This window comes from Sparus aurata, chromosome 15, assembly GCF_900880675.1.
Source record: "Sparus aurata chromosome 15, fSpaAur1.1, whole genome shotgun sequence".
In the NCBI taxonomy this organism is placed as follows: Eukaryota; Metazoa; Chordata; class Actinopteri; order Spariformes; family Sparidae; genus Sparus; species Sparus aurata.
Genome location: NC_044201.1, coordinates 3,011,610 through 3,034,487, shown reverse-complemented (window position 1 = coordinate 3,034,487; position 22,878 = coordinate 3,011,610). Strand labels below are relative to the sequence as shown.

At 40.1% G+C, this 22,878-nt stretch overlaps 1 protein-coding gene across 2 annotated transcripts; it reads right to left on the bottom strand.

The window, feature by feature from the left end:
- Positions 1-1,337: 1,337 nt before the first annotated feature.
- On the bottom strand, positions 1,338-22,556 carry LOC115596078 (micronuclear linker histone polyprotein). 2 transcript variants are annotated; one of them, XM_030440866.1, is made up of 8 exons: positions 22,153-22,556; positions 10,130-10,275; positions 9,434-10,022; positions 7,171-7,834; positions 5,125-5,192; positions 4,918-5,014; positions 4,689-4,807; positions 1,338-2,556 (listed from the first exon to the last, which is right to left on the bottom strand). In XM_030440866.1, the coding sequence occupies exons 1-8, from the start codon at positions 22,342-22,344 to the stop codon at positions 2,011-2,013; spliced, it is 2,421 nt and encodes an 806-aa protein (XP_030296726.1). In that variant the 5' UTR covers positions 22,345-22,556; the 3' UTR covers positions 1,338-2,010. The 2 variants fall into 2 exon arrangements, with proteins under 2 accessions (XP_030296726.1, XP_030296727.1); XM_030440867.1 differs by having other exon boundaries at positions 7,594-7,834.
- Between the last annotated feature and the right edge of the window lie 322 nt (positions 22,557-22,878).

Sequence of the window (22,878 nt, the reverse complement as noted above, 5' to 3'; positions counted from 1 at the left end):
GCCACCTTTCATTCCAACATGTACAGCTATTTCATGGTTAAATCTAAGGATTTTATTTGATGAAATTGATGTTTTTGTCTCTACACGACTAATAGAGACGATGTTTTAATATGGCCCAGTGCTGAGTGATGCTGCTGCAGCTGATTTTCTTTCCCAAAACTACATAGTGCCCCTTTAAAGTATGAAAAGTTTAAATTCTGTTAGTTTCAATATCATATCTGATATCAATACTCAACTTGTGTCTGTGCAGGAAACCTGAGAGAAAGACATTTTTCAAAGTTGTTGTGTTCCTTATTTACATTTTAGTGCATTTATCAGATGCTTTTGTCCAAAGCCACTTACAATAATTCATACACTTATGGTGGTGGCTGCCATGCAAAGTGCCAACCGGAGCAATTTGGGCCTCAGAATCTTGACCAAGGACACTTGACACAAAGGTCACAGGGAAATCAAACCGATGAAAATGTCAAATGCGTGATGGAGGAAAGTTCATACCGCGCTGATCTATACGAAAAAATGATGTGCTTGGAACTGAATAAGTGGAGCTACTGTCTTAATGGTGATTCTTCGACTGTTCTGTTGGGATTGGGACTAGCACATCATTAAAGACACACCGTCGTGCAGGTAGCCCAGTTGCAGTGGTAATGCAAATGCTGGCCACGGCAAGTCAAACCAAGTAGAGCCAGACTGGCAGATGTAAATAAAGAAAACTCTACCAGTAATGTTAACAACCGTTAACGTCTGAGGGGCCACAGTGTTTGGAACCAAGCTATAAAAGAAAAGCTGCTCACCTTGGCAAAAACCAAACGACAGCCATTGTAGAGCTCCTTGGTACTGAAGCTGTTGACCCGACCGGCAACAAAAAGGTTTTCCCAATACTTTTGTATGCTTTCATCTGTTGTCTGGAGGACAAGCTAGTTGTTTACATCTTCTGCCTTGATAGCACAAGTCTTTCACTTTGATTGAAATATGTGATTTTCCTACTGTGACAGGTCTGTCTGCTGTGGACTATTGTTCAGATGTGTGTTGGTGAGGCTGTGACCATCAGTTTGTTCACCAGCCATCCCTCAACCTTCTGACTGCAGCTCCTGTGAGGTATATAAAATTAGCCATTCTCACTGTAAAAGCTGTGACCCTTATCCAGGCAGCAGTTACAATTAGAAATGCATATTATGTATGTATTGTAGACTAGCTAGAACTAGCTTTCAAACATTCTGCCTGCCAGTAAAATTCCGACCTTTTGTAATTGATTATAACCAATGCATTGCAAAGAGATACATTATCATATACTTCTGCATGGATTCGACTGATCACATGATCACCCAAGTACAATAATATTTTCTTTTTTAAAAACACTTTTTATTATACTGTAAATACACTTCTGGAATTTCTTTTTATCTAGAAGCTCACACAGGGGATATTTCAGATTAAAAAAAAATGCAGACAAGTGAAAAGAAAAAATAACATTCCATTTTCTAACAAAATGGAAAATATGTACATAGTTGCAATGGAACTGAGATTAATGTGTAGAAAAAAGTAATTGGGCTTTTTATTTTTTCAAACATTTAATTAAAAGATTAAATAAGAATTTAAGGTTGTACTTAAGACATGTCATACATCCACATATTCTTTGTTGTGTAAACATATCTTGGAAGCAAATTAACAAAATGCAATTTTTAAACAATTCAATCAATCTGCTTATAGTGGAGATCAGGCTGGGGTGTGTTTGACTTTGGTTGGCACAAACACTGGAAGGAGTTTTATCAAGAGTGGAAACTTTCACCTCTACCTTTTCTATAACTCTTCGCTTTTGACTATGGTTGACAGCAACACGTGGGCTTCTTCTGATTACACCAACAAAAACCATTAACAAGCAAAACAGCATGGTACCTGGTGTGTACAGATAAAACTCCCACCTTCAACTGTTGAAACCTGAGCAGCAGCAAGCTGCAAACATCTCATAGATACTCTAGTGTGGATACGGCCCTTAAAAACAGCACAACACTATAATTAGGACTTATCCCTCTTCTTCTTTTTCTCCTTCTTCTTTTTTTTTTTAGCTGACTTTGATTTATGTGTTTTTCCTTTGTCATCATCACTACTATCACTGCTTTCATTTTTTCCCTTGCCTTTTTCTCTACTGTCCTTGGAAGATTTCCCCTTGGTGTCTTTATCTTCTACTTTGACTTTGCTATGGCTTCTATTGGCCTCCAGCTCCTTGTGCAGCTCCTCCTTGACCCTTACATCTGGAGGGGGGGGCAGTCCACGGGACACAGTTATGAGCATCCTCTCCTTTCTCATCTCTTCTTTTAAGGTTATGGTTTCCTGCCCAGCTCTGTGACTTATGTTGTCGATGGTGCATTTGCTTTTGTGATCTCGCTCATCTCTCGAGTCTAGTTGGTAGTCTCTGTGCTTCTTGTGGTCTCCTGAGCCTCGGTGGTAATTGTAGTCCCTAGGATCTCTTCTGTCTGAAGGACGTGGGTGCTGGTTACTGCTACTGCTAAAAGAGCGCAAGTGTAGCTTGCCATCTCCAGCATGCTGGTCCATCTGCACTTCCTGTTAAAAAAACAAATAAAAAAACAATTTGTGTGAAGATTAAGACACCAGATATATATATGGCCAACTTCAACAAACCCCATAATATGACAGTTGAGGGTCAGCTGCACCCCAGCACAGTCGTTGGTAACTTGGCATTCTAATCCTACCTGACTGTTATGCTGGTTGCACCATGTTAAAGTGAAACTCTCGCCAAAAAGCAACCGAGGCTTTATTTGTGATTGAATATGAGTCAAACCTTAGTGTGAAAGCATAATTACGACGAAAGAGGCACTTTTAGGATTTACCGTAGTTTCGTTTTCGGGCAAGCTAATTTTCAATGGAGTGCTACGGGCACTTTTACGATAGCATCAAAATTGCTATTTTTAAAGCACGAAGAAAGCTTGACACAACATGAAATAACAGGCAGGCTTGAGCAGCGGTCCACCATTACTCTCCTGCCTGTTAGGTCGCACTCGGTGACCGACAGGCTACTGCTAACGTGATTTGTCCAAAAACCTTCTTTTTTGTAGCTAAACTCTGTGTACACAAACAATGTTCTCAATGCTCGTGTTCATGTGTAGAGACCCTGGTGATACTACGAGCAAAGTTTCATGTTGTGTCGAGCCTTCCTGAAAACGAAACTATGGTAAATCTTAAAAGTGCCTCTTTCGTCGTAATTATGCTTTTACACAAAGCTTTGACTCATATTCAATCCCAAATAAAGCCTCGATTGCTTTTTGGCGAGAGTTTCCCTTTAAGCCTTCCTCTTGTTAAGACAAGGCAGAAATATTACGCCTGGTCAAGTTGAGGCTGTGTTTTGCTCTCATCTGTAAAGCTACTCAGCTGTTAACAAGTCATATAATGGATGTAGTCATGCAGTTGTTTACTGTAAAACTCCAAACTGTTTTTATACAGACAAAGCAATTACCTAATGTTTTACATTTGCCAAATTTACTAGAGGGGATACATTATTAGAGTCACAGACATTTAGTCACAGACAGTGCTTCAGTTTGATACATTTTTCCTCACTCACTAACTCACAAAATTCAGATTTTCAAGGGAGTCTGTTATTATGTTGTGCTGCTTGGCAGTCAGCATTTTCTCATGATGGCTTTAAACAGCTCTGTTATTCATTTATTTATTTATTTATTTAATTTCTCAATGTCTTTGAAAATGCCTTTTCTTTTTCTGGATCCTCCATTATGTGTGGCAAATTAGAAATGATTAGCTCCACATTAGCAGGACAGTGGGAGATTGTAAACAATGGGTCTTTACTTTTCCAGCAGTTGTAAAACGATACACAGGAGATTTACTTTGGTCTTTAGAAGCTGCAGCCTGCAATCACTGGCAGACTTAATCTGCACTGTACATTTACTGTTACAACAAGGACTGCAAACCTTTTCAAGTGTAGTTAAGACTAGGCTTATGTTTTATTGGTGCAACAAGCATACAATACATTCTTAAGACTGGTCTAAGACTGATGTAGCAGTTTAGGCCAGGCATAGTAAAGGCCATGTGGACTACAGATTGTGCTTGTTAAGGGCTATGACAGGGATGAGGCTAAAATGTAATGCTTCCTGTTTAAAAGTATTCATCCTGACAGTAGAAGAATAGATGTGGGGTTGATGAATATCTGAACATCATTCATTCATTGAGACAAGGACAGAAATAAATCCCAAAACCAACAATGCATTATTCTGTCTCTTTACGATTCCTGACTTTCCCACTCTGTATGCACACCAATGGATTATGCTGAAGACATAAATCTATAAATAATAGCAATGAAATACAATGTTTTATTATTTCTAGAAACACATTCTTAAAATGCCACAGTGATTTGGTCAATGATCAATCACTAATCAAACAGGAAAGAATAGTGTTGTTGTTGGGGACTATATTTAACAGAAGTTTAATCTACATTTGATTCACTAGTGAGTATTTGAGGCAGCATTAAGGTGTATGTGGGATGGGGTCAAACTAGTGTGTGTGTTCATGGCAATAAGGTAACATGTTACCTAGTGCAACAGTGTAGCTCACTGATGATATATTAAACCTGGATAAACACAATGCATTAAGCGTTGGTTTCTTCTGTTCAAAGTAAAAAAATCAGCAGGCTCATCCACACAGAGGTATATCAGATGGATACTTACACTGCTAGAGCCCCTGTGATAGTGAATGGCAGCATGATTTTCAGCACTATTCAAGTCTCCAATGAATTCCTCACACTTCTGGCAGTAAAACCCAATTACTGGTGTCATAAAAGACAATCCTGCAAAATGACAAGAATAGCGGTGAAGTATATGCAGTATTTTAGCATGTAGATGGCAATAAAGGAGGAAGGAAGCACAGAGTTGTAAATAGAAAAAAAAACTTTGTTACCATCCTGTTTCAACAATCCCTCTAGTTCTTTCATCAGGGATTCCATTTGAATCATTCTAGCCTGTTTCTCTCTCTTTTTTTCCTCATTGTCAGCTGCCTGGGACACACAAACCACAATTTCAAAATTAAGGAGTTTTGCTGTTCTTGAATATGAACTATAACCACTCATATGTTGGACAGTCAATGATACAGCTTGGGAATATTTACCTTGCGTTTATCAGAAGATGTCTGAGATGTGCAACTACCATCTCTTCTTGCCCGCTTCTCCTTGGTTGCTTAAGAAGACAGAACAACAACATAACCCTGTTTCTACATCAAAAGCACTTAACGATAGAGACAGCAACTAAATCAGCAGGCCAGGTGGAAGCAGTTTCAAACTTATTGGGTACACTGTTAGAAAATGCAAGTTTATTTCCTCTCTACACCACTAGGAGATACCGTGTAGATTCTGTGCACTGCTGGTAGCATCTCCCACTATTCAGACAAACAACCATGATGAGGACTTCCTCCTTTTGAATTGGCATGAAGGTTAATTAATAATATTGTTACTTTAAAGTGCAAATATTAAACATAAATCAAAGGCTGAATTCAGTGTTTGTTTGGACAAAACATTGTAATGTCATTTTTTTTGTCTTTGTTTAAAGTGAAACTCTCGCCAAAAAGCAACCGAGGCTTTATTTGTGATTGAGTAGTATTTGTACTCTTACTCAAGTACTGGGGTCGAGTACTCTGTCCATCTCTGTTGGGCTGCCATAAAATCGTAGTTATGACAACTGGACAGAGAAACATCTGAAATGACATGTCACATTGGAATTCTAAATGACTGCCAGGGAAGCAATCACACACTAAAATGAACTAGACTTTAACTATGTGTCTGAGCATTTTCGTGTGACACACCGACGCAAAAGCCTATTGGCATTCGACATTCACATTGACGTGATGATGTGCATGGCAAATCATTTGCAAATAACAATTGAGGAGAGGATAATAATCACTAATTGTGGCAGTTTGCAGACACCCAGAGAAGTATGATAACACATCAACTAGCGGAGGTTAGATGCCCCGGACTATGTGCTGAGACCCTATTTGTACTGTTGCTGAAGTTTGGTGCTGTTCTGAGGATTATTTGTGGCTTTTTGGTGGTGGTTTATATTTGGATCCATTTACTGCAGTGTATTGTTGTTGTGCGGTCATTTCTGAGGTTGATAAAACTTATATTAAATTAAGTAAATTAGCAGTCTGCTAACTTTATCTCTCGAGAGGGAGTCTAACACAGTTTCACGGTGTGTTAGACCATGGATTAAATTTACACCGGAATATCCCTTTAAGTTGAGTCAGCCATTTGGAGCCCACCCCAATTTTTTTTTTCTTGTAAATGGAAAATTCTACTGATAAGTGATAGGCTGGGATATTTACCAAACGCATGTTTGGTGCAGATTTGACCATGTACATGTATCTGGGCTAGAACATCAAACTCAACAAAAACTCAGGCTTAAAAGGGATATTCTGGTGTAAATTTAATCCATGGTCTAACACACCGTGGCACCGCATAAGACCCCCCCTCGAGAGATCAAGTTTGCAGACAGCTAGCTTACGTAGTTTTAGCAACCTCAGAAAATGACCGCACGATAACAATACATTGAAGTACATGGCTCCAACAAGAAACCGCCATCAAAAAGCCACAAATAATGCTCATAACAGCACCAAACTTCAGCAACAGTACAAATAGGGCCCCAGCACATAGTTCGAGGCATCAAACCTCCACTATCTTAGCCAGATTTCTATTGTAAAGTAAGCCCAACTCACAACTCTCCTGCATTTTCTGAGGTTGCTAAAACTACGTAAGCTAGCCGACTGCAAACTTGATCTCTTGGGGGGGTGTCTTACTCGGTGTCACGGTGTGTTAGACCATGGATTAAACTTACACTGGAATATCCCTTTAACTCCTCTTGTATATTCTTAAAGCTGTAGGAGCAGATTGTTCAAATCATTATTGCCAAAAATGAGCACTAAATTCAAAATGGCTGGCTAACTGTTGGGTTTAGGACATGGTGCCAGTAGACTTTTTTTTTTTATAGATCTAGGTGTGATCTACATATATACTAAATTATAGTATAGTAAAAGTATAGGTAAAACTTCCCACAGGGGCTGCTCTTTAGGGGGTGACAGCCAGCCCCCAAAATAACCCCAACCCTATCTAATTAAACACCTGGACTATCATGTCAAATCTTTCATTCATTACAGGATTCTCACCTTTGATGAGTGACTGTAGAGACTCCAGAGATTGCCGAACTTTTGGGTCACTCAGTGCTGGCAATGCTAAGCTTGCTGCTGTTGAGTCTGAACTGAGAAGTGCTGCAGAGAGCTGCTTTGCCTCCTGCCCCTGCATCTTCACCATTATCTCGCTAATGTCTGCTGTACCCAGACTTTTTAATATGTTCTTGATCTTCTCACACTCACTACTGTCCAGATTGGCAGAGGTTAAGCTTGAGGAATTTATTTTATGGGGTTGCTTCAGATCAATCAAATCCCTGAAGCTACTGTTTATGAACTTGTTCTGGTGATGCTGTTGACTGCCAAGAACAAGACCATCCATTTCCTGTGGTTTCTCATGTTCTCCAATCTGAGAGAATGCTGCAAAAAGTGTAGCAGATGAATTATTGGTTTGTTTTTTACCAATGTCTTCACTCCCATACAGGAACGACTCTTCATCTTCAAGCTCATCAGCTTTCTGGACTGTGGAGTCCTCTTGACTTTGTGCCTGAAGCCAAGAGAAGTCACTGCCTACGCGGTCATGAGGGAGGAGCATACTGTCGTTTTCCAATGATGTTGAACTGTCCAGACTGTAATGCTGCTGATGTCTGGGCTCATCAGCAGCATGATGGGCACACTCAACTTTTTTGGTTTCATCTGAGGCCTGTACAGTAGAGATCACAAAAATGACAAATAATGACAAGGTCCCATATTGTAGAGTGGTTTTTTTTTGTTTTTTTTTTTACTTTTCTTTAGCAGGTAGAAGTGCTTTTTAAACACTGTAAAAGTATCAACATGCCCAATCCAAAGAGAACTGCACACTGCACATATTCATAAACTGTGCCTTCAAATGAGTTGTCAGGATTTCTCTATAGTTGTGAAGTCACGACTATACAGTCACTGCCCTCAGCCATTCATTGTATTTTCAAAGTGTGGTATTAGTACTTTCACCAATGTAATAATTATTCAACCACTGGTTGTCATCAGGTTAATTATATTTAGTTTCCATTCTTCACACAAGATCCTTTGCTGAATGTTTCTGAGGACAGGACATGATTGGCTACCTAGGCAAGTTATACAGGCTCAAAATGAACAAAATAGCCTATTAATGTACAAACATTTGTGGAAGATAATTGAAGTTATTTGATGGCAAGATGCTAAAAATATAGCCTTGCAAGCAGTAGTATTCAGGCCAGGTGGATGACTGCTGTTGTGCCTGTCGTAACACAATTTTGAAAGAAAATAAAGACCCCACCAAATCTGTGTGTGTTTGTATATATTTGTGTGTGTGTGTGTGTGTGTAACCTTTGGCCAAGACTGGGATGTCCAGATGGACAAAATGAAAACAAAATGCCTCCAGTCACAGCTGTTTTCAAAATATAGGGTTCCTAATGGCTGCATGCATACATACATATACAGCCATATTCGTTATGTGACAATAAACAAATGCACAAGTATTGTTTCCATAGATATATAATTATCTATTTAGAATCAAAAATGGCTGCATACTCAACACAGAATAACTTTAGGGAATGTGAAGGTGGTGATGAGCCAGCAGTGATCTGCAGAGCAGATGGTAGATCAAGAAGTTCAATAAATCCCAGATGTAAATAGTTACAATTTTGGTGGCCATTTTAAAATAGAGAGGTGTTTATAAGATGATTAGTGTCTACAAGCACTGATCTAATACAACACCACTGGCATGATTTTTGTATGATGAAATGAATATATTAGAAAAGTTAATATGGATATTAACATTGATACACAGCGAACTGAAATGCAAGGATCATTATAAAATCTGGTGTCAGTTCACTACCTCACCATCTATCTTGCCAGTGTCTGTCTCATAAAAGTTGTTATGCATGGGTCAGAGTTTCTATTGTACCGTCTGGTTCAGCTTTACTCACCAGTTAAAAAAATAGTATACCATTTCTTTATAGTCAAGGCAGCATGCCATCACCTAGTTAACCGGTTTGTCCATCTGTGGTGTGCTGTCATCATACCACCCCCTACGAGCTGCAGTCATCGTGTTTTGAAGATACACGAAGTAGACCACAAGCTACTCTTCTTGTACTGCTGGGTTAGCGCAATAAATGTAAAACACTTGTAGACGTACAGATGATCTTGTAACGTATTGGTAGACAGCAAGCGGCTTTTCCATATAGTTAAAACAAAAAATGTTCTTATGAACCCATCTTATGATCTTGGTGCAATAAAAAAATGACTATCTAACCACAATTCTTGTTGGGAATGATGTGCCTACCTGAATAGTGAGGATGGCATCTTTGAGGGTAGGCAACCTCTCCTCCAGTTCTTTGCTGTTCATGACCAGCTTCAGGCCTTCTAACAGACTATTCCCCGTCAGATGATTACTGCTGCTGTAGCTGTAGCTGGGGCTCCTCTTTCTTGTTTTGTCTTTGCCATGACTCTTTTCACCACTACTACTTCGTGTCTTAGACCTCCTGACTCGACTTTTGCTCCGTAATCGACTCTTCTTGCTTCGGCTCTGGCTCCGACCCACACTGTGGGTCCTGCTTTTGCTTCTTGCTCGGCTCTTACAGCGAGCATGACTTTTGCTCCTTCCTCTGCTTCGGCTCCGCACTCTGCTTTTGCTTCGTGCACGGCTCTTAGCTCGGGATCTACCCCGGCTTTTGCCGCGACTTCGGCTTCGACTACGGCTTTTGCTCCTGATGACATGCTTTCGGAACTCAGGGTCCAATTTGACAGCTTCTTTCAGGAAACTGGCTGACTGAAATGCATCAGCCAGGTTGTATGCCATGTTCCCTTTGAGATAGTCTGGGAGAGGTTTGTTTGCTGCAATGCATCTCAAGAATTCCTCACCAGCTTGGTCACTGAAAATCAACAATTTATTTGTTTCAAACAACAGCAATCACAAAAAATACATAAGACTAACTGTTCCAGCTTAGACTTATACAAAACAAGACAGACACACGAATACCTGTTGTCTGGAACATGATGTTTCACAGGAATAGGATTCCACTGTGGGACCTGAGTTTGCCGTGGTTCTGCAGGAGGGCTGATCTGCTGCCTGCCTTCCGAAGCAATCACTGTACTATGGTCTGTGGAGAAGCTGCTACAGTGGGGCTGAGAGTATTCAAAATTCATGTTATAGTGTTGTACAAGACAGAGCTGCCATATCATATTTAAAATTATATTTGATTTACCATCGGTATATTTTTCCTAAATGTGAAGTGCTCAAAGGTCTTGCTTTTTAAATCTTTGAGTATTAAGTACACACAATATAGAATTGAAATTTGATCTGTGGTTATAACACAGACAATGTTCAGTCTGTGGGGCTGGGAAACAACAATACATATATCACAATATATACAAATAAAACGCAAAGACAGGTTTTTCCTATTTGAAAATATAAAGCAGAGTTAAAAAGTCATTTTCCATGACCCAACTGAATATAGTACTGGAAAAACATCAAGACATGTTAAAGCTGCTGTAAGCGTTCTAATCTTTGTAGCTAACTTCCTGTGTGTTTTGCAGTGAGAAATCCCCTTCCTCCTCTCTAAGTCACCATGTGAACATGGAGTGATGCTTGCTACTTGGATCCTGCTCTCAGTGCTTTCACAAGCAGACAGTACTGCCTCTCCACTAAGTTCTCTGTCCTGATGGGGTTAAAGTGGGCTTGGGCACCAGGAAATGTCTTTTCTCATTTACTCATTTAAGTGTTGGGGGAGGAGAGACATGTTTTGCTGATCAAACAGTCTATAGCTCCTTTCACACTGCCTTTTAAGCAGGAATCTTGTGCCAATATGCCAACTCTCTGCCTGTGTGACAATTATCTCTGTGTGAATGGAAAAGCCAGAGACGGGGAACAGGTGTGTGACAGTCAGATGGTGTTCACAGTCTGACAGCTAAACAGATCCATTACTCATCACATAAAAGAGAAATGTGCCACACTTCATGGCAGTGATTATGTGATGTGAGCACAAACTTTAATTCACAATGCCTTCGTCGTCTTCAACTACTGTGTTGTTGTAGTTACTGTAATGCCAAATTTAAAAAAGGAAAAGAGACCAAATTAAAAAGGAAAAGTCACTGAGACTGTCAGCCTTTATTACTGAGCCTTCAGTGAACTTCCCACCTGAAAACAACATCCATCTCCGGGAGTGATAGCCAGGCAGGGTCCTCTATTTACTGCTGGTGATTATGTAATTATGTCATTTAGAGTAAAAAACTCGTACCTATGTCAGTTTACATAATACATGGTGAGTCAGGACGTCAATCTTAACACATTATAACAGCATCCACATGATTAATAACAGTCAGCAGATATATGTTTAGATTATCAGTAGGCCTGTCATAATAACAAATTTTGCTGGACGATAAATTGTTCCAGAAATTATTGCGATAAACGATACTATTGTGGTTTTGAGACCATTTTTCAACTAATATAATGGTAATGACATAATGATGCAAGTACACCCTTTCAAAGATCAATACATTTTGTTTCTAAAGAATATTTAACAATGGAATTGGAATATGAAAAAGACATTTTAAATATCCAAAATAAATAAACAAAACAACCACAAACAACAAATAAAAAGGACTCTCAGTCTCTGTTAGTAAAAACTGCACTTGAATTATACACAACCAAAAACAATAACCCTAACCTTTCAGTATGTTGTATTTCGCGCTGTTGTACAGTTGTGGAATTGCCGTTTGTGACACGTATGTTCTCACAGGCAATTAGTACTGGCTGTCAAATGTTTGCAGCATTTGTCGAAATGCCAGCTTTTTGATGGCATTAAAGGGCTGCATCTCTTTAGCCATGTAGCAAACCCCACTGTCTGTGAGTGCGCACCATTTTGTCTGTTTGTATTGTGTTTGTCGACCGTCGGGGAGACAGAGACGGCCCCTTTGTAGCTTTAGCTGTTGTTTTTTTTCCCAGCTTGGAAAACTGCATCAGATGATTATGCTTGAGGTGCAGATGCATGTTTGTTGTATTGCCGCTTTTAGTTGTAACTGTTTTACAACTAATGCAACATACCGGCTCGTCCAGGTTAAGTTGTTCACCACGGTCATTCGGTTTGAATCCAAAGTCCTCCACACTCAGTACGTTTACATGCATAGCTTAGTCAGATTACAGCCATAGTTCGACTATGCTACTCAATCAGACAACTGCAATTGTCCGAGTATACATGCCAGTGAGAAAATCGGATTATTGGCCGGAGTATGTCATACCCCGGTACGATAGGTGGCGCTGTACCCATTTCAACTAGTGATAACAGAAACACCTCCGGCTGACCTCTTTACGTCACCAACAACAACAAACTGCCTCGGCATTCAAGAAAGATGGCGTACGAAGAGCGAGACAAAGCTACATCTTTGTACATTTCATATATGGTGTACATGATAATTACTCTTTGTTACAGTGATTTCGGAGGAAAGCCGCCGCCGCCGCCGCCGCCGCCGCCGCCGCCGCCGCCGCCGCCGCCACCGCCGCCACCGCCACCACCACCGCCCTTCTACCTTCAGCTCATGGCCCCGGGGAAAAAATCTTGCGCCTTCGCAGAACGTGAAAATCCGATCTGATCTGATGGAACGTATACATGCAGGAGTAATGTGACTATCAATCGAAGTGTTTTAATTTGACAATGAGAAATCCGATCTGGTCCGATTTTAGTCAGACTAAGGTGTATACATGCATGGGGCTGGGCGATATATCGATATAAAACTTATATCGATATATTTTTGAAATGTGATATGGAATTAGACCCTATCGCGTATATCGATATAGTTCAAATTTGCGCTGTGGTCCTTGCTCCGGGCAAACCGCTGACCCAGAGCTCTCTGCACTGCTCCCCCCGCCCCTCCTCCTTCATGCACAGAGAGGGGAGGGGCTGGGAGGGGCTGGAACAGACACTCTGGCACTCTTCAACAAACACTTTGGTGGCCGTCGTTGCCCCGCACTTTGGCCCTGATGCCCCATGAAAAAAACTCATCGTACGGCCACAGTGGCCTCTGTGCCCCTGGCCCGGTCAGCGTAGCGAGCTTGTCTTTAATTACAGCCACCCGAGTGCACAGTAGTCGCTTACAGTAACTTCAGTGAGTCCGCGGTTTGCGCAGGTGGAGTCTCATCATCACGATGATCTCACGTGAAAGTCTCTCAAACAGCAGCAGCTTCTCAGAACAGAAGAACGAAACTTACAGCACAGCGAGCGAGCGCAGCCGGTTTGATATGATACGTGACTGACTTATGTGGTAGGATTTAGTCCGGTAAAGTTGGAAATATATTCACAGATTCGAACTTCCCGGATCAATAACTCATAAGTGAAACCTTGTTAAAACACAAACGACGGCTCTTTCCTACCGTCGTAAGGAAGACAACGAGCTACAACCGTATGTTAATCAAAACGAGCGTCTGGACATTAACTCTGGTCTGTATATGTGCTTTGCCATAATTTTGGGGAATTTCTATTGGGAGAAATATTCAATAACATTAATATTCAGTATAGTGTCACAAAAATCACCTCACCCTAACCCTACTTAAAAAACAAACTGTTTTCTAATGTAACATCAACTTGATATTGGTATTTAAAAAACGTTTTGATACATAATCCATGTCTTATTATAAATTAGGATGTTATGGTATCAGTCTGAATGGTAAATCAACAAATTTTACTCAGTGGCCTTTGTGCCCTGTCATGTGGTCTTGGTGCCCCTGAAAAAAAAAAGTGAAGGCCAAATGGACTTGCCCCTAAAATGACGAATTTCCCACCCACATGTCATATTTGGCTGTGACTTTGACTGAACATTTGCTCTCAATTTGCAATAAAAATATTGGGATATATATCGTATATCGATATTCAGCCAAAATATATCGGGATATGACTATTGGTCCATATCGCCCAACCCTATACATGCATCTTAAAAATCCGATCATAGTCGGACTAACCTAGTAGGCTAATACGGTTTTCTTGAGTGCCATGTAAACGCATTGACTGCAGCTGTCGCATTCGGCTTGGAAACCAATTCCATCTTTGTTTTTATTTCGTCAAAATTCAACTAGCATAACCTCTGGCTTGCCACTCCTCACAGGGCTCTCATGCTGCATTCTGTGTTATGCCGGGGGCCGTGCCCCGCCTCCCCACACAGTGACTGACAAGAGGGTTCACGTGAGAGACACGAGGAAAACAAACAAGCATCCAAATGGTATTGATCGAGGCCGGCAAAATTATCGGGCTCATTTTTATTTATCGTACGATTAATAGATTTATTGATTATTGTGACAGGCCTAATTAAACAGGTGGGCACCAGGGGAAACACGATAAAAAAACACACAGATCTCAAAGTTATGATGTGGCAGGGCTGTACAGTGCGAGCATTTTACTCGCATATGCGCCTAAAAATAGATTGTGCGAGTAGAAAAAATAAAAAGGGAGCACACGTGCGAGTACGGATTTTTCTCAGTAACGGGTAATCTACTCATCTACTAATTACTATTTCCATCGTTACAACGCCGTTACCGTTACTGACTATTAAATGTGGCGCGTTACAAACTGAAGCTGATCATTGAAGCTGTTTTCATCCAACTCGGCTCTCAGCCACTGGAGCTGCAGAGCTGTTTTATTTTCCTCCATTGAGGGAGGAGGGAGGGGCGGGACAACCGCATAATTGATGATGATTAGCTCTCTAACGTTGAGTGAGAGTTCTTAAGCCAATCAGTGGCAATGTTCGGTTTACACACAAACCACACACGCACACAGCAGCCTGACACACACACACAAACTAGCAGAGGTGAACTGCAGCAATGAAGAATCCGGAGGGAAAGTTAATGTTTTCAAAGTGGAAGTACTGACACTACTTTAATCTCCTTTGTCCACGTCCATTGTAAGCAACTCTGATCTAATGAAGCATCTCTCAGTGGCACACGCTTCTACAAAACTAACACTGGCCAAAAACTCCGTTGCTGACGCTGTTGATGATGATAGCAGGCCAGGTGTGGCTAACGTGAGCTCCGCTAACAGCTTCACAAAAACCTGTGACACAGACTGAACTGAATGCAATGATAGACAGGTATGTTGTTGAGAACTTGCTCCCGTTATCAACAGTTGACTCAGACTCCTTCAGAGCACTCACTGGTAAAATATCGGGAAGAACAGGAGCCGGTCCGCCATGCAGAGAGACATTTTCTAAATACATATGTAGATGCTGAGTACGCTAAAATGAATGCCGAGCTCAAAAGGGGGAAGAAATAAAAGTCACAATAGTTACTTTTCCTGGTAACTAATTACTTTTATAGTGGAGTAATTCCGTTACTAACTCAGTTAGTCAGTCAGTTTAAAAGTAACGTGCCCAACACTGGTCATAGCTTACAACTTTTCTTTTTTCACACGCTGGATATACTCAGCCGAGAGTGCCAGGCAACCTGACTACAAAAAGATGTGGGACAGGGATGTTCTCTGTGTTTAATTGAGGGTTGCAGTCGGCCTTATGATGGCACTGTGTTTATATGTTTGAGCGCACATGTGTGTTTCTGTGTACGTGATTTGAGTGTTAATAATAAAATTGTGTTATTTAAGAAATTTCATAGTGCTCCTAAATTTTTTCATTTAGGAGCACCTGTGCTCCTACTGAAAAAGCTAAGCGTACAGCCCTGTGTGGTCCTCCACACCTCTTTTGTTATACAACACCAACATGCTGTATGAAATGTCACACTGGAACAGCTTTATGTGCTCAGTGTGAAAATACAAAGGCAGCGTCTTTGTGTCAATCATTGTGGAATCTCTGCCAAAAAGCAACAGTGATTACAGTTGGAATATACAGCTATTTAATCCCTCTTCTAATACTGCTTTTCCACCCAAATTAGCAGGTCTACATGGGGTATTGAACGTGGGTCAACCCGCTTAAATCACCTATTGACCCCATTCCCACTGGCAAGACAGCCCATCTGGGATTTTTACGCGCTACTTTGTAATTCACTGATGTCAAATTTCACAACACGAATGCGCCGGATACAGTTGTAAAGTAAGAGAAAACAACAATAAACCCATTGTCAGAGAAGCGTCTGACAAATGTCAGATCATTCAAAGAAGAATGGAGTAAAATTGCAGTGTCCAGATGTGAAAGCCTGAACAAGACCTATCCACACAGACTCCATGCTGTGATTGAGGCCAAGGGTGCATCTACTACATCTACGACTTGATGGGGGTGAATACTTATGCAGTCACTTAATTCATATTATATATTTTTAATCAATGGACATTGTAGACATCTGTTTTCACTTTGACATTAAACAGTTGTTTTAAAAGCTAAACTATATTGATGATGATTCCATTTATAAATGCAGTAAAAAGGAGAAAACATCCAAAGGGATGAATATTGTTCTTCAGCAAAGTAAATACATTTGTTTCAAAGCAATCTTTTGAATTTGAGGTCAAGTATTTTTTCTTGTCTGACATCTGACACAGAGGGTAATTATAAATATGTATAGATGAGGATAACATCGAATCAGTAATTCCAAATAACACATTAAAATAATTAAACAAAATACTGAAGTAATAGTGCGAAAGGTTTTTGATATTCATTTTGGGTAAATTAAATATCATTAATAACACATTCAAAAATAATCTTTACAATAATTGATAACTTGGTTGATAGATTAATCAACCAATTGAAGAAAAAAAAATCACTAAATGAATTGATTAAAACCAATCATTATGTGTAGCCCTAGCTTACTTTATGCCCTCAGCCCATGTCATTGCATATTATACTGAACAACGTGTTTTCAAGTTTTATTGTTAATGTTTTGATAAGCCTATACAATTAGCTTGGAGTTTGAAGTATTTAGAGGAGCAGTTCTCAGGAAAGCTGCAAGCAGCAATACATAGGAAAGCAGTGGTACGATGAGCAGCATGCCAGTGCTGAGACCAAGAACAACGGATCAGCTTAAAAAATGACAGCAAACAGGTTTTCTTCCACATTTCTGATATATTTAGTAGTTACACTGACTAATGCCCTTTGTGGAAGGAAAACAAAGGAAAAAGCAAGACTATGTCATAGGCTACTTACTACACATGGTGTTAAACAAAACAAATGATCCAGTGTGTACCACATGTGTAACATGAAATGCTCAAGTGGAACATTTTACAGTACAGTTGACAGTTTTATAGTCATGCTGCAAAAACCCCACGCTAAAACTAGCATTAAAAAAAACTGTACTCAAGTACTGATTGTTTCTGATGTCGATTAATCTGCAAATTATTTTTATGAATTCATCAACTAGAATCAGTGTATCCTAAGATGAAGACCACAAATGTCTTGTTTTGTCGACAACCAGAAGATATTCAGTTTACTGTGATAGAGTAAAGAAGCCACAAGATATTTAAGGAGCCATAATCAGGGAATAGATTCTTAAAGCTGACAGCTGTTGCGGCTCTATATCAAACTTATTGGTTCACTCACTGTAATCATGATATTTTCACTAAACATCCATGTCTAAAGTTGAAATAACCAAATAGCTCTGGAAGAAAATCAGGAGTCAGCTTTCTTCTGTGGAATTTCTTCCAGCTACAGAGGACTGCTGCGAAACACCTTTCTGCGTAGTCGAACAGCTATGCAAATCCTTCATTCCATTTTATGTTTTACTGCAAAACATGAGAAGCAATCAAGAATACATTGCCTGTTAGACAACCAGACCAGAAATTTGGAAAAACAAACAAAAAAACAGTATCGTCATTTTTTCTAAAAAGGTCACTTAAAGTAGAAGCAGAAACTTAACTTTACAATGGTAGTAGTGAAATAATATAAACCTATAATAAAATTATTTCAAGTTGCATACAAATTAAAACCTACGTAATATGTGACATGGAAAAAGCAAAGCACACGATCAACATAATGCATTTTCTTTCAAAAGAACATAAATAAGATTCCTGTCAAGAAAGTGGGAAATCTGTAGACAGTAACTGCATGGTTAAATGGTAAAACAGGACCAAAATTCAGTTATTACTGTAAACAACACATTCTAGCTCTCTCCTGTACAATGACAATAAAGACTATTCTATTCTATTCTATTCTATTCTATTCTAGCAGGGGCTGTGGGTAATGTAGGCTTTCTTAATGTACTACTTTTGTCTATTAATAATACTTAAAAGGGAAATATGCTGATAAACTCTATATCAGTTGGCCTGGTCATGAAAATTACCATTCTAACAATTGGGATGCAGTTGACTTAAATAATGCTTCTTAAATGAGGAAAATCTTTAGTACATTACCTATAGCAATCTCCAAGCAGGGAAACAATGTGGTCCATTTTGCTCCGATTATGCATGAGGCCCATAAAATAGCCTGGTAAATCCCGAGCTCAATCAGAGACTAAATACATTTCTATTGATGACAGTTTAGTTATTCAATAACAGAGTCCTCCATAGTTGTTAAAATGAGTATGATTGTTAGTCAGATATCAGTCTCTTCTATCCTCAGCCTCACCTGCCGCCTATGCATTCTAGTTTTGTAGCCAGTTTAACATGTCTTATAACTTTTAAGTTACTTACATCCTACCACTGACAGCAACGTTCATCACATTCAGTAACCCGGGGTAGTAATTATTAATCCTCCATCATTGTTACATAGCTTTTCAAACTGTCCAAACGCTATGTCTGAGGAAGCACTTTTCCTTAAACAGTTCTAGCTTATTACAATTATTAGAACCTTTAATGTCATGTTCATATTGATAAAAAAATGTGTAGGCAATTCTTCAAAAGGGTCTTGGTAGTAACTAGTTTGTAGAAAAATGTTTTTGTTCTAATACGCACTGAGCATACTGTACGGCCCTAACATTAGCTAGTTAGCATTAGCAATGTTAACATTAGCTAGCTAGCATTAGCACTCTTAACTAAACTTCACTGAAAATAACCCCAATATTATTTATTTTAGAGCAGGCTACTCACAAGAAATGCACTGTTGAGTTTAGCGCATGCTGCTAATGTTCATCAACAATGCATCTGCGGAGCAAATCAGTGGCCATTTGGATGAACTCAATTCAACACATGTCAGAACAGTTTTAATTAGTGTGTGGGAGTAATGAAGTGGCTATTCGATGGGCTGCAGGCGACACGTTGCACACCTCCAGCTTCTCATAAAAAGCTACCAAACACCCTATTCCTCTTGAACTTATAAAAGTCGCTCTCTAAAAATATTCAATCCAAAGTATTGACAAATAGTCACTTTTGCATTTCGCTGTTCCAACAAATCCTCCGCCATAATCTTGTCGACTCTCTTTACTCTACTTTGTAAGGGTGTCACGATTTCAATTTTAAATCGACATCGACAGAAATTAAGTCACAATCTCGAACCTTGAATTAAAAAATGGAATCGTCGATGCTGCCACACCCCCATGTCATGTCCGGTTGGCTTGCCAAGTGGTAAAAAACACACACGTGTTGAAGTGCTGCGAGTCAACTTCTTTTAACTTAGCTACTAGCTAAACCAGTAGCTTTTAGCTACAGCCAGTCAAATGATAGCATGATGTTACACAATTCCTGTTAGGCTCCCGGACCAAAGTTTGTGTTTACCTTCGGGATGAACCCCTTTCATGTGTTAGGATGGTCGGGAAACAATACCAGGGAGCTTTGCTGTATCTAGCCGTCACCTTTATTCACAGCCAAACTGCAGACTATATTGTACACTTAGGCCCCGTCCAGACGACAACGCTCTTTTGCAAAAACGCACATGTATTGCATCATTTTGGCCGACCGTCCATACGGATCCTGAAAACGCAGCGCCTGAAAACACACTTTTTTGAAAACCGCACTACATGCTCCTGTTCGTGCCGCAGAAGATATTGAGCCTTTCCTGCAACTTACTCGCATTGTAGTTGATTGTGAGTCGCAGCAGCAGTTCCACCTCATTATCGGTCCACACAAACGATTCTGGTTTCCTTGCACTAGCCATTTTCATCTTCTTCTTGTTGTGTTCGGTTTCTCCATCTACTGTCTGTTTGTTTACAGCGTGCAAGCTTACTGTGCAAGCTCCGTCTCTTCTTCTCCGTTTTTGGTGAATGTCAAGCATCACCTATAGGCCTGGAATATGAACAACAGCGTTTTCGGTCGTTTTCAGTGGATCCGTGTGGACGTAAATATTCTTGAAACGATGCCGAGGAAGACGAGAAAAAAAGATTTCGCCCGTCTGGACGGCCCCTTACTTACACCTGCTACTCCTTTCACTTCTCCGTCCTCTCCCATTCATTCACTGTCTGTATGTACGCATGCTCCCTCACTCTCGCTCGCCCACTCACCCCTTACGCACACACACCTTACGCACCACCCTATTCCTGAAAGGGGCTCCGCCACTCGTACAACAATGGCAGCTGCAGATGCAGGAGACCCACAGACAGAACTTGAACCCCCTCCTCTTTCACTGAAGTTGTTAATAAATGTTTTAATTTGACAATGTAGTGTGATACATTGCAAACAAAGGTCAGATATTATATTGCATAAAAGTGTAGTCTAAAAATGGCATAGCAACCAGTGCTTTAAAAAAAAAAATTATGGAAAAATCGAGAATTGAATCGAACCGTGACCTTAGAATCAAAAATGTAATCGAATCGAGTATTTGGAAAATCGTGACACCCTACTACTTTGATAAGTCAAATGTGCAGGAGCTGCAAATAGGTGGTAACTGTGGCAGTCATCGAGTGAACAGCAGAAGTATTGATTAAAAAAGAACATGTTATGTTGCCAGTTGTCACTGTTTGTGCTAGTTTACAGTTTAAACTGCAGCTGTATTTTGCAAATGTGTTTTTAGGATTTCTTGTCCCAGTGTTGAATAAAGGAGGAAACTTCTTGGGAGCTGATTCTTTAAGTTGTACTGCACTCTGATGGAGAAACTAGGTGACAAAAACCATTTACAATTTACCCAAGAATTATTTTTTGCATTATTGTCAATAAAGAAAGTCTGATACCCACACATACATATTAACCGATTCCAATACATCTGTGATACTCCGCCAAAGTTGGCCGATAAAATTGTCTAACCGATAAATGCCGGGTTCATACCTCATATACAGTATAGAAATCTCTACTAATATCATGGGGTCACAAAAGCAGAAACCTCAACATGGTTCTTGGTTCTCCTTTAAAGACATGCATTTTTTTTAACTGTGTGTATAATCAGTCCAACTACAAATAAACACAGCATCAGGAGCTTCTGATAAGGGATTTCAAGAGTTTTTAACTTAAAATATCTGACTATTAAGTGTGCTTTTATTTTGAAATTCCTCATCAAAAGCTTCATACGGTGTTTATTTTTATGCTGGAGTGATTACTCACACAGTTGAAATGTCATGGCCTCGATCTTCTAAGGCTTCCATGTGATCAGAATTAGGCTGGTAAAATGAATTGAGGAAATAATCAATAAATGAATTCCTTAAATGCTCAATTAATAATTACCTAAATGTTCAATTAATTAATTAATTAATTAACAGACTGAATTCATGTGAAACTGCATGTTACGTTCATAGGTAGGTGGTTTTATTTTGGGTTAGGATTAGTACACTGCATTACCGCAATATCTGGTATATACGGGCACCAGAAAATAGGCGGGGGCTATTTTGACCGGGGTTTCAGAGTGGAGGTGGGCTTGACCGCAGTCATAATAAACCCATGTTTGCTTGCATGTGCAGAATGGATAAGGTACATCAAGATAGCGCGTCACATTCAAAACAAGCTTAAACACATTTATATTGGAACGTGACAGGAGCTAGCTACATTCAAACCAGCACCGCTAATCGACGTTTAGGAGACAATCAAAAAAAGAAAGATAGAAAGTGATAGAACTTTGTTCTACTTCGGCAGCAGGCTCGCTTTGAAAAAAAAAAAAAAAACTGAAAAAAAAAACCCCGCGTGCCCTTTCTGTTTATGATGGTTATGGCAAACCACGACACATCGATCATGCAGCGATGCTAACGTACACAGCTAAGCTTGCTCTATGAGCCTGTTGGGTACGTACCCTGATGAAATGCCCTCGAGGTGGCCTGTTTAGTAGAAAATGGCTTTCCGATGAAACGGTAGAGAATGGTACATGGGGAAACAGTCCAGGAGGAGGAACATCACAGGCTCCTCGGAATCTGAGAGGAGGGCGCTGGGCTGGTGGTTGTCCGAACGGTGTCGGTCGGTGTGCAGCATTGCCTGGCCGGTACATGTTCGTGTTCAAGACGATTGATGATATCGCCGTAAACTACATTTAGATTTAAATTAGGTCGAAGATGATGAGAGATCTCCAGCAAATGTGCTGTTTTTTCCACCACACACTTATTCTTTTTGTGGTTCCACTGTGATGTCGGATACAGGCTGCTACGTTACGAATGGGACAGGAAACCCCGGTCCTCTTCTGCTTCTGCTTCTGCTTCTTGGCAAACAACGAATTGGTGCATTACCGCCACCAGCTGGTCCGGATTCTGAATGGAAAGGTGCAGTATTTACAATATTCCAAAACAACAACAACAACAACAACAACAACAGACAAATAAAGAAAAACACGTCAAAACTGCATCCTGTCAATCATATAGTCCCAATCACAACTTCCAGGTTCCATCCTGCCTGCTCATCATGGATGACTGATGCACACACAGCAGCTCCTGACCAGAATGGGCAGGCTGTGGAAGTGGGGCCAGTGCTCTTGATTTGAATTGTAGTTTTTCAAAATCTTGTAAAAAGCCCACCTTTGTCGTTGCAC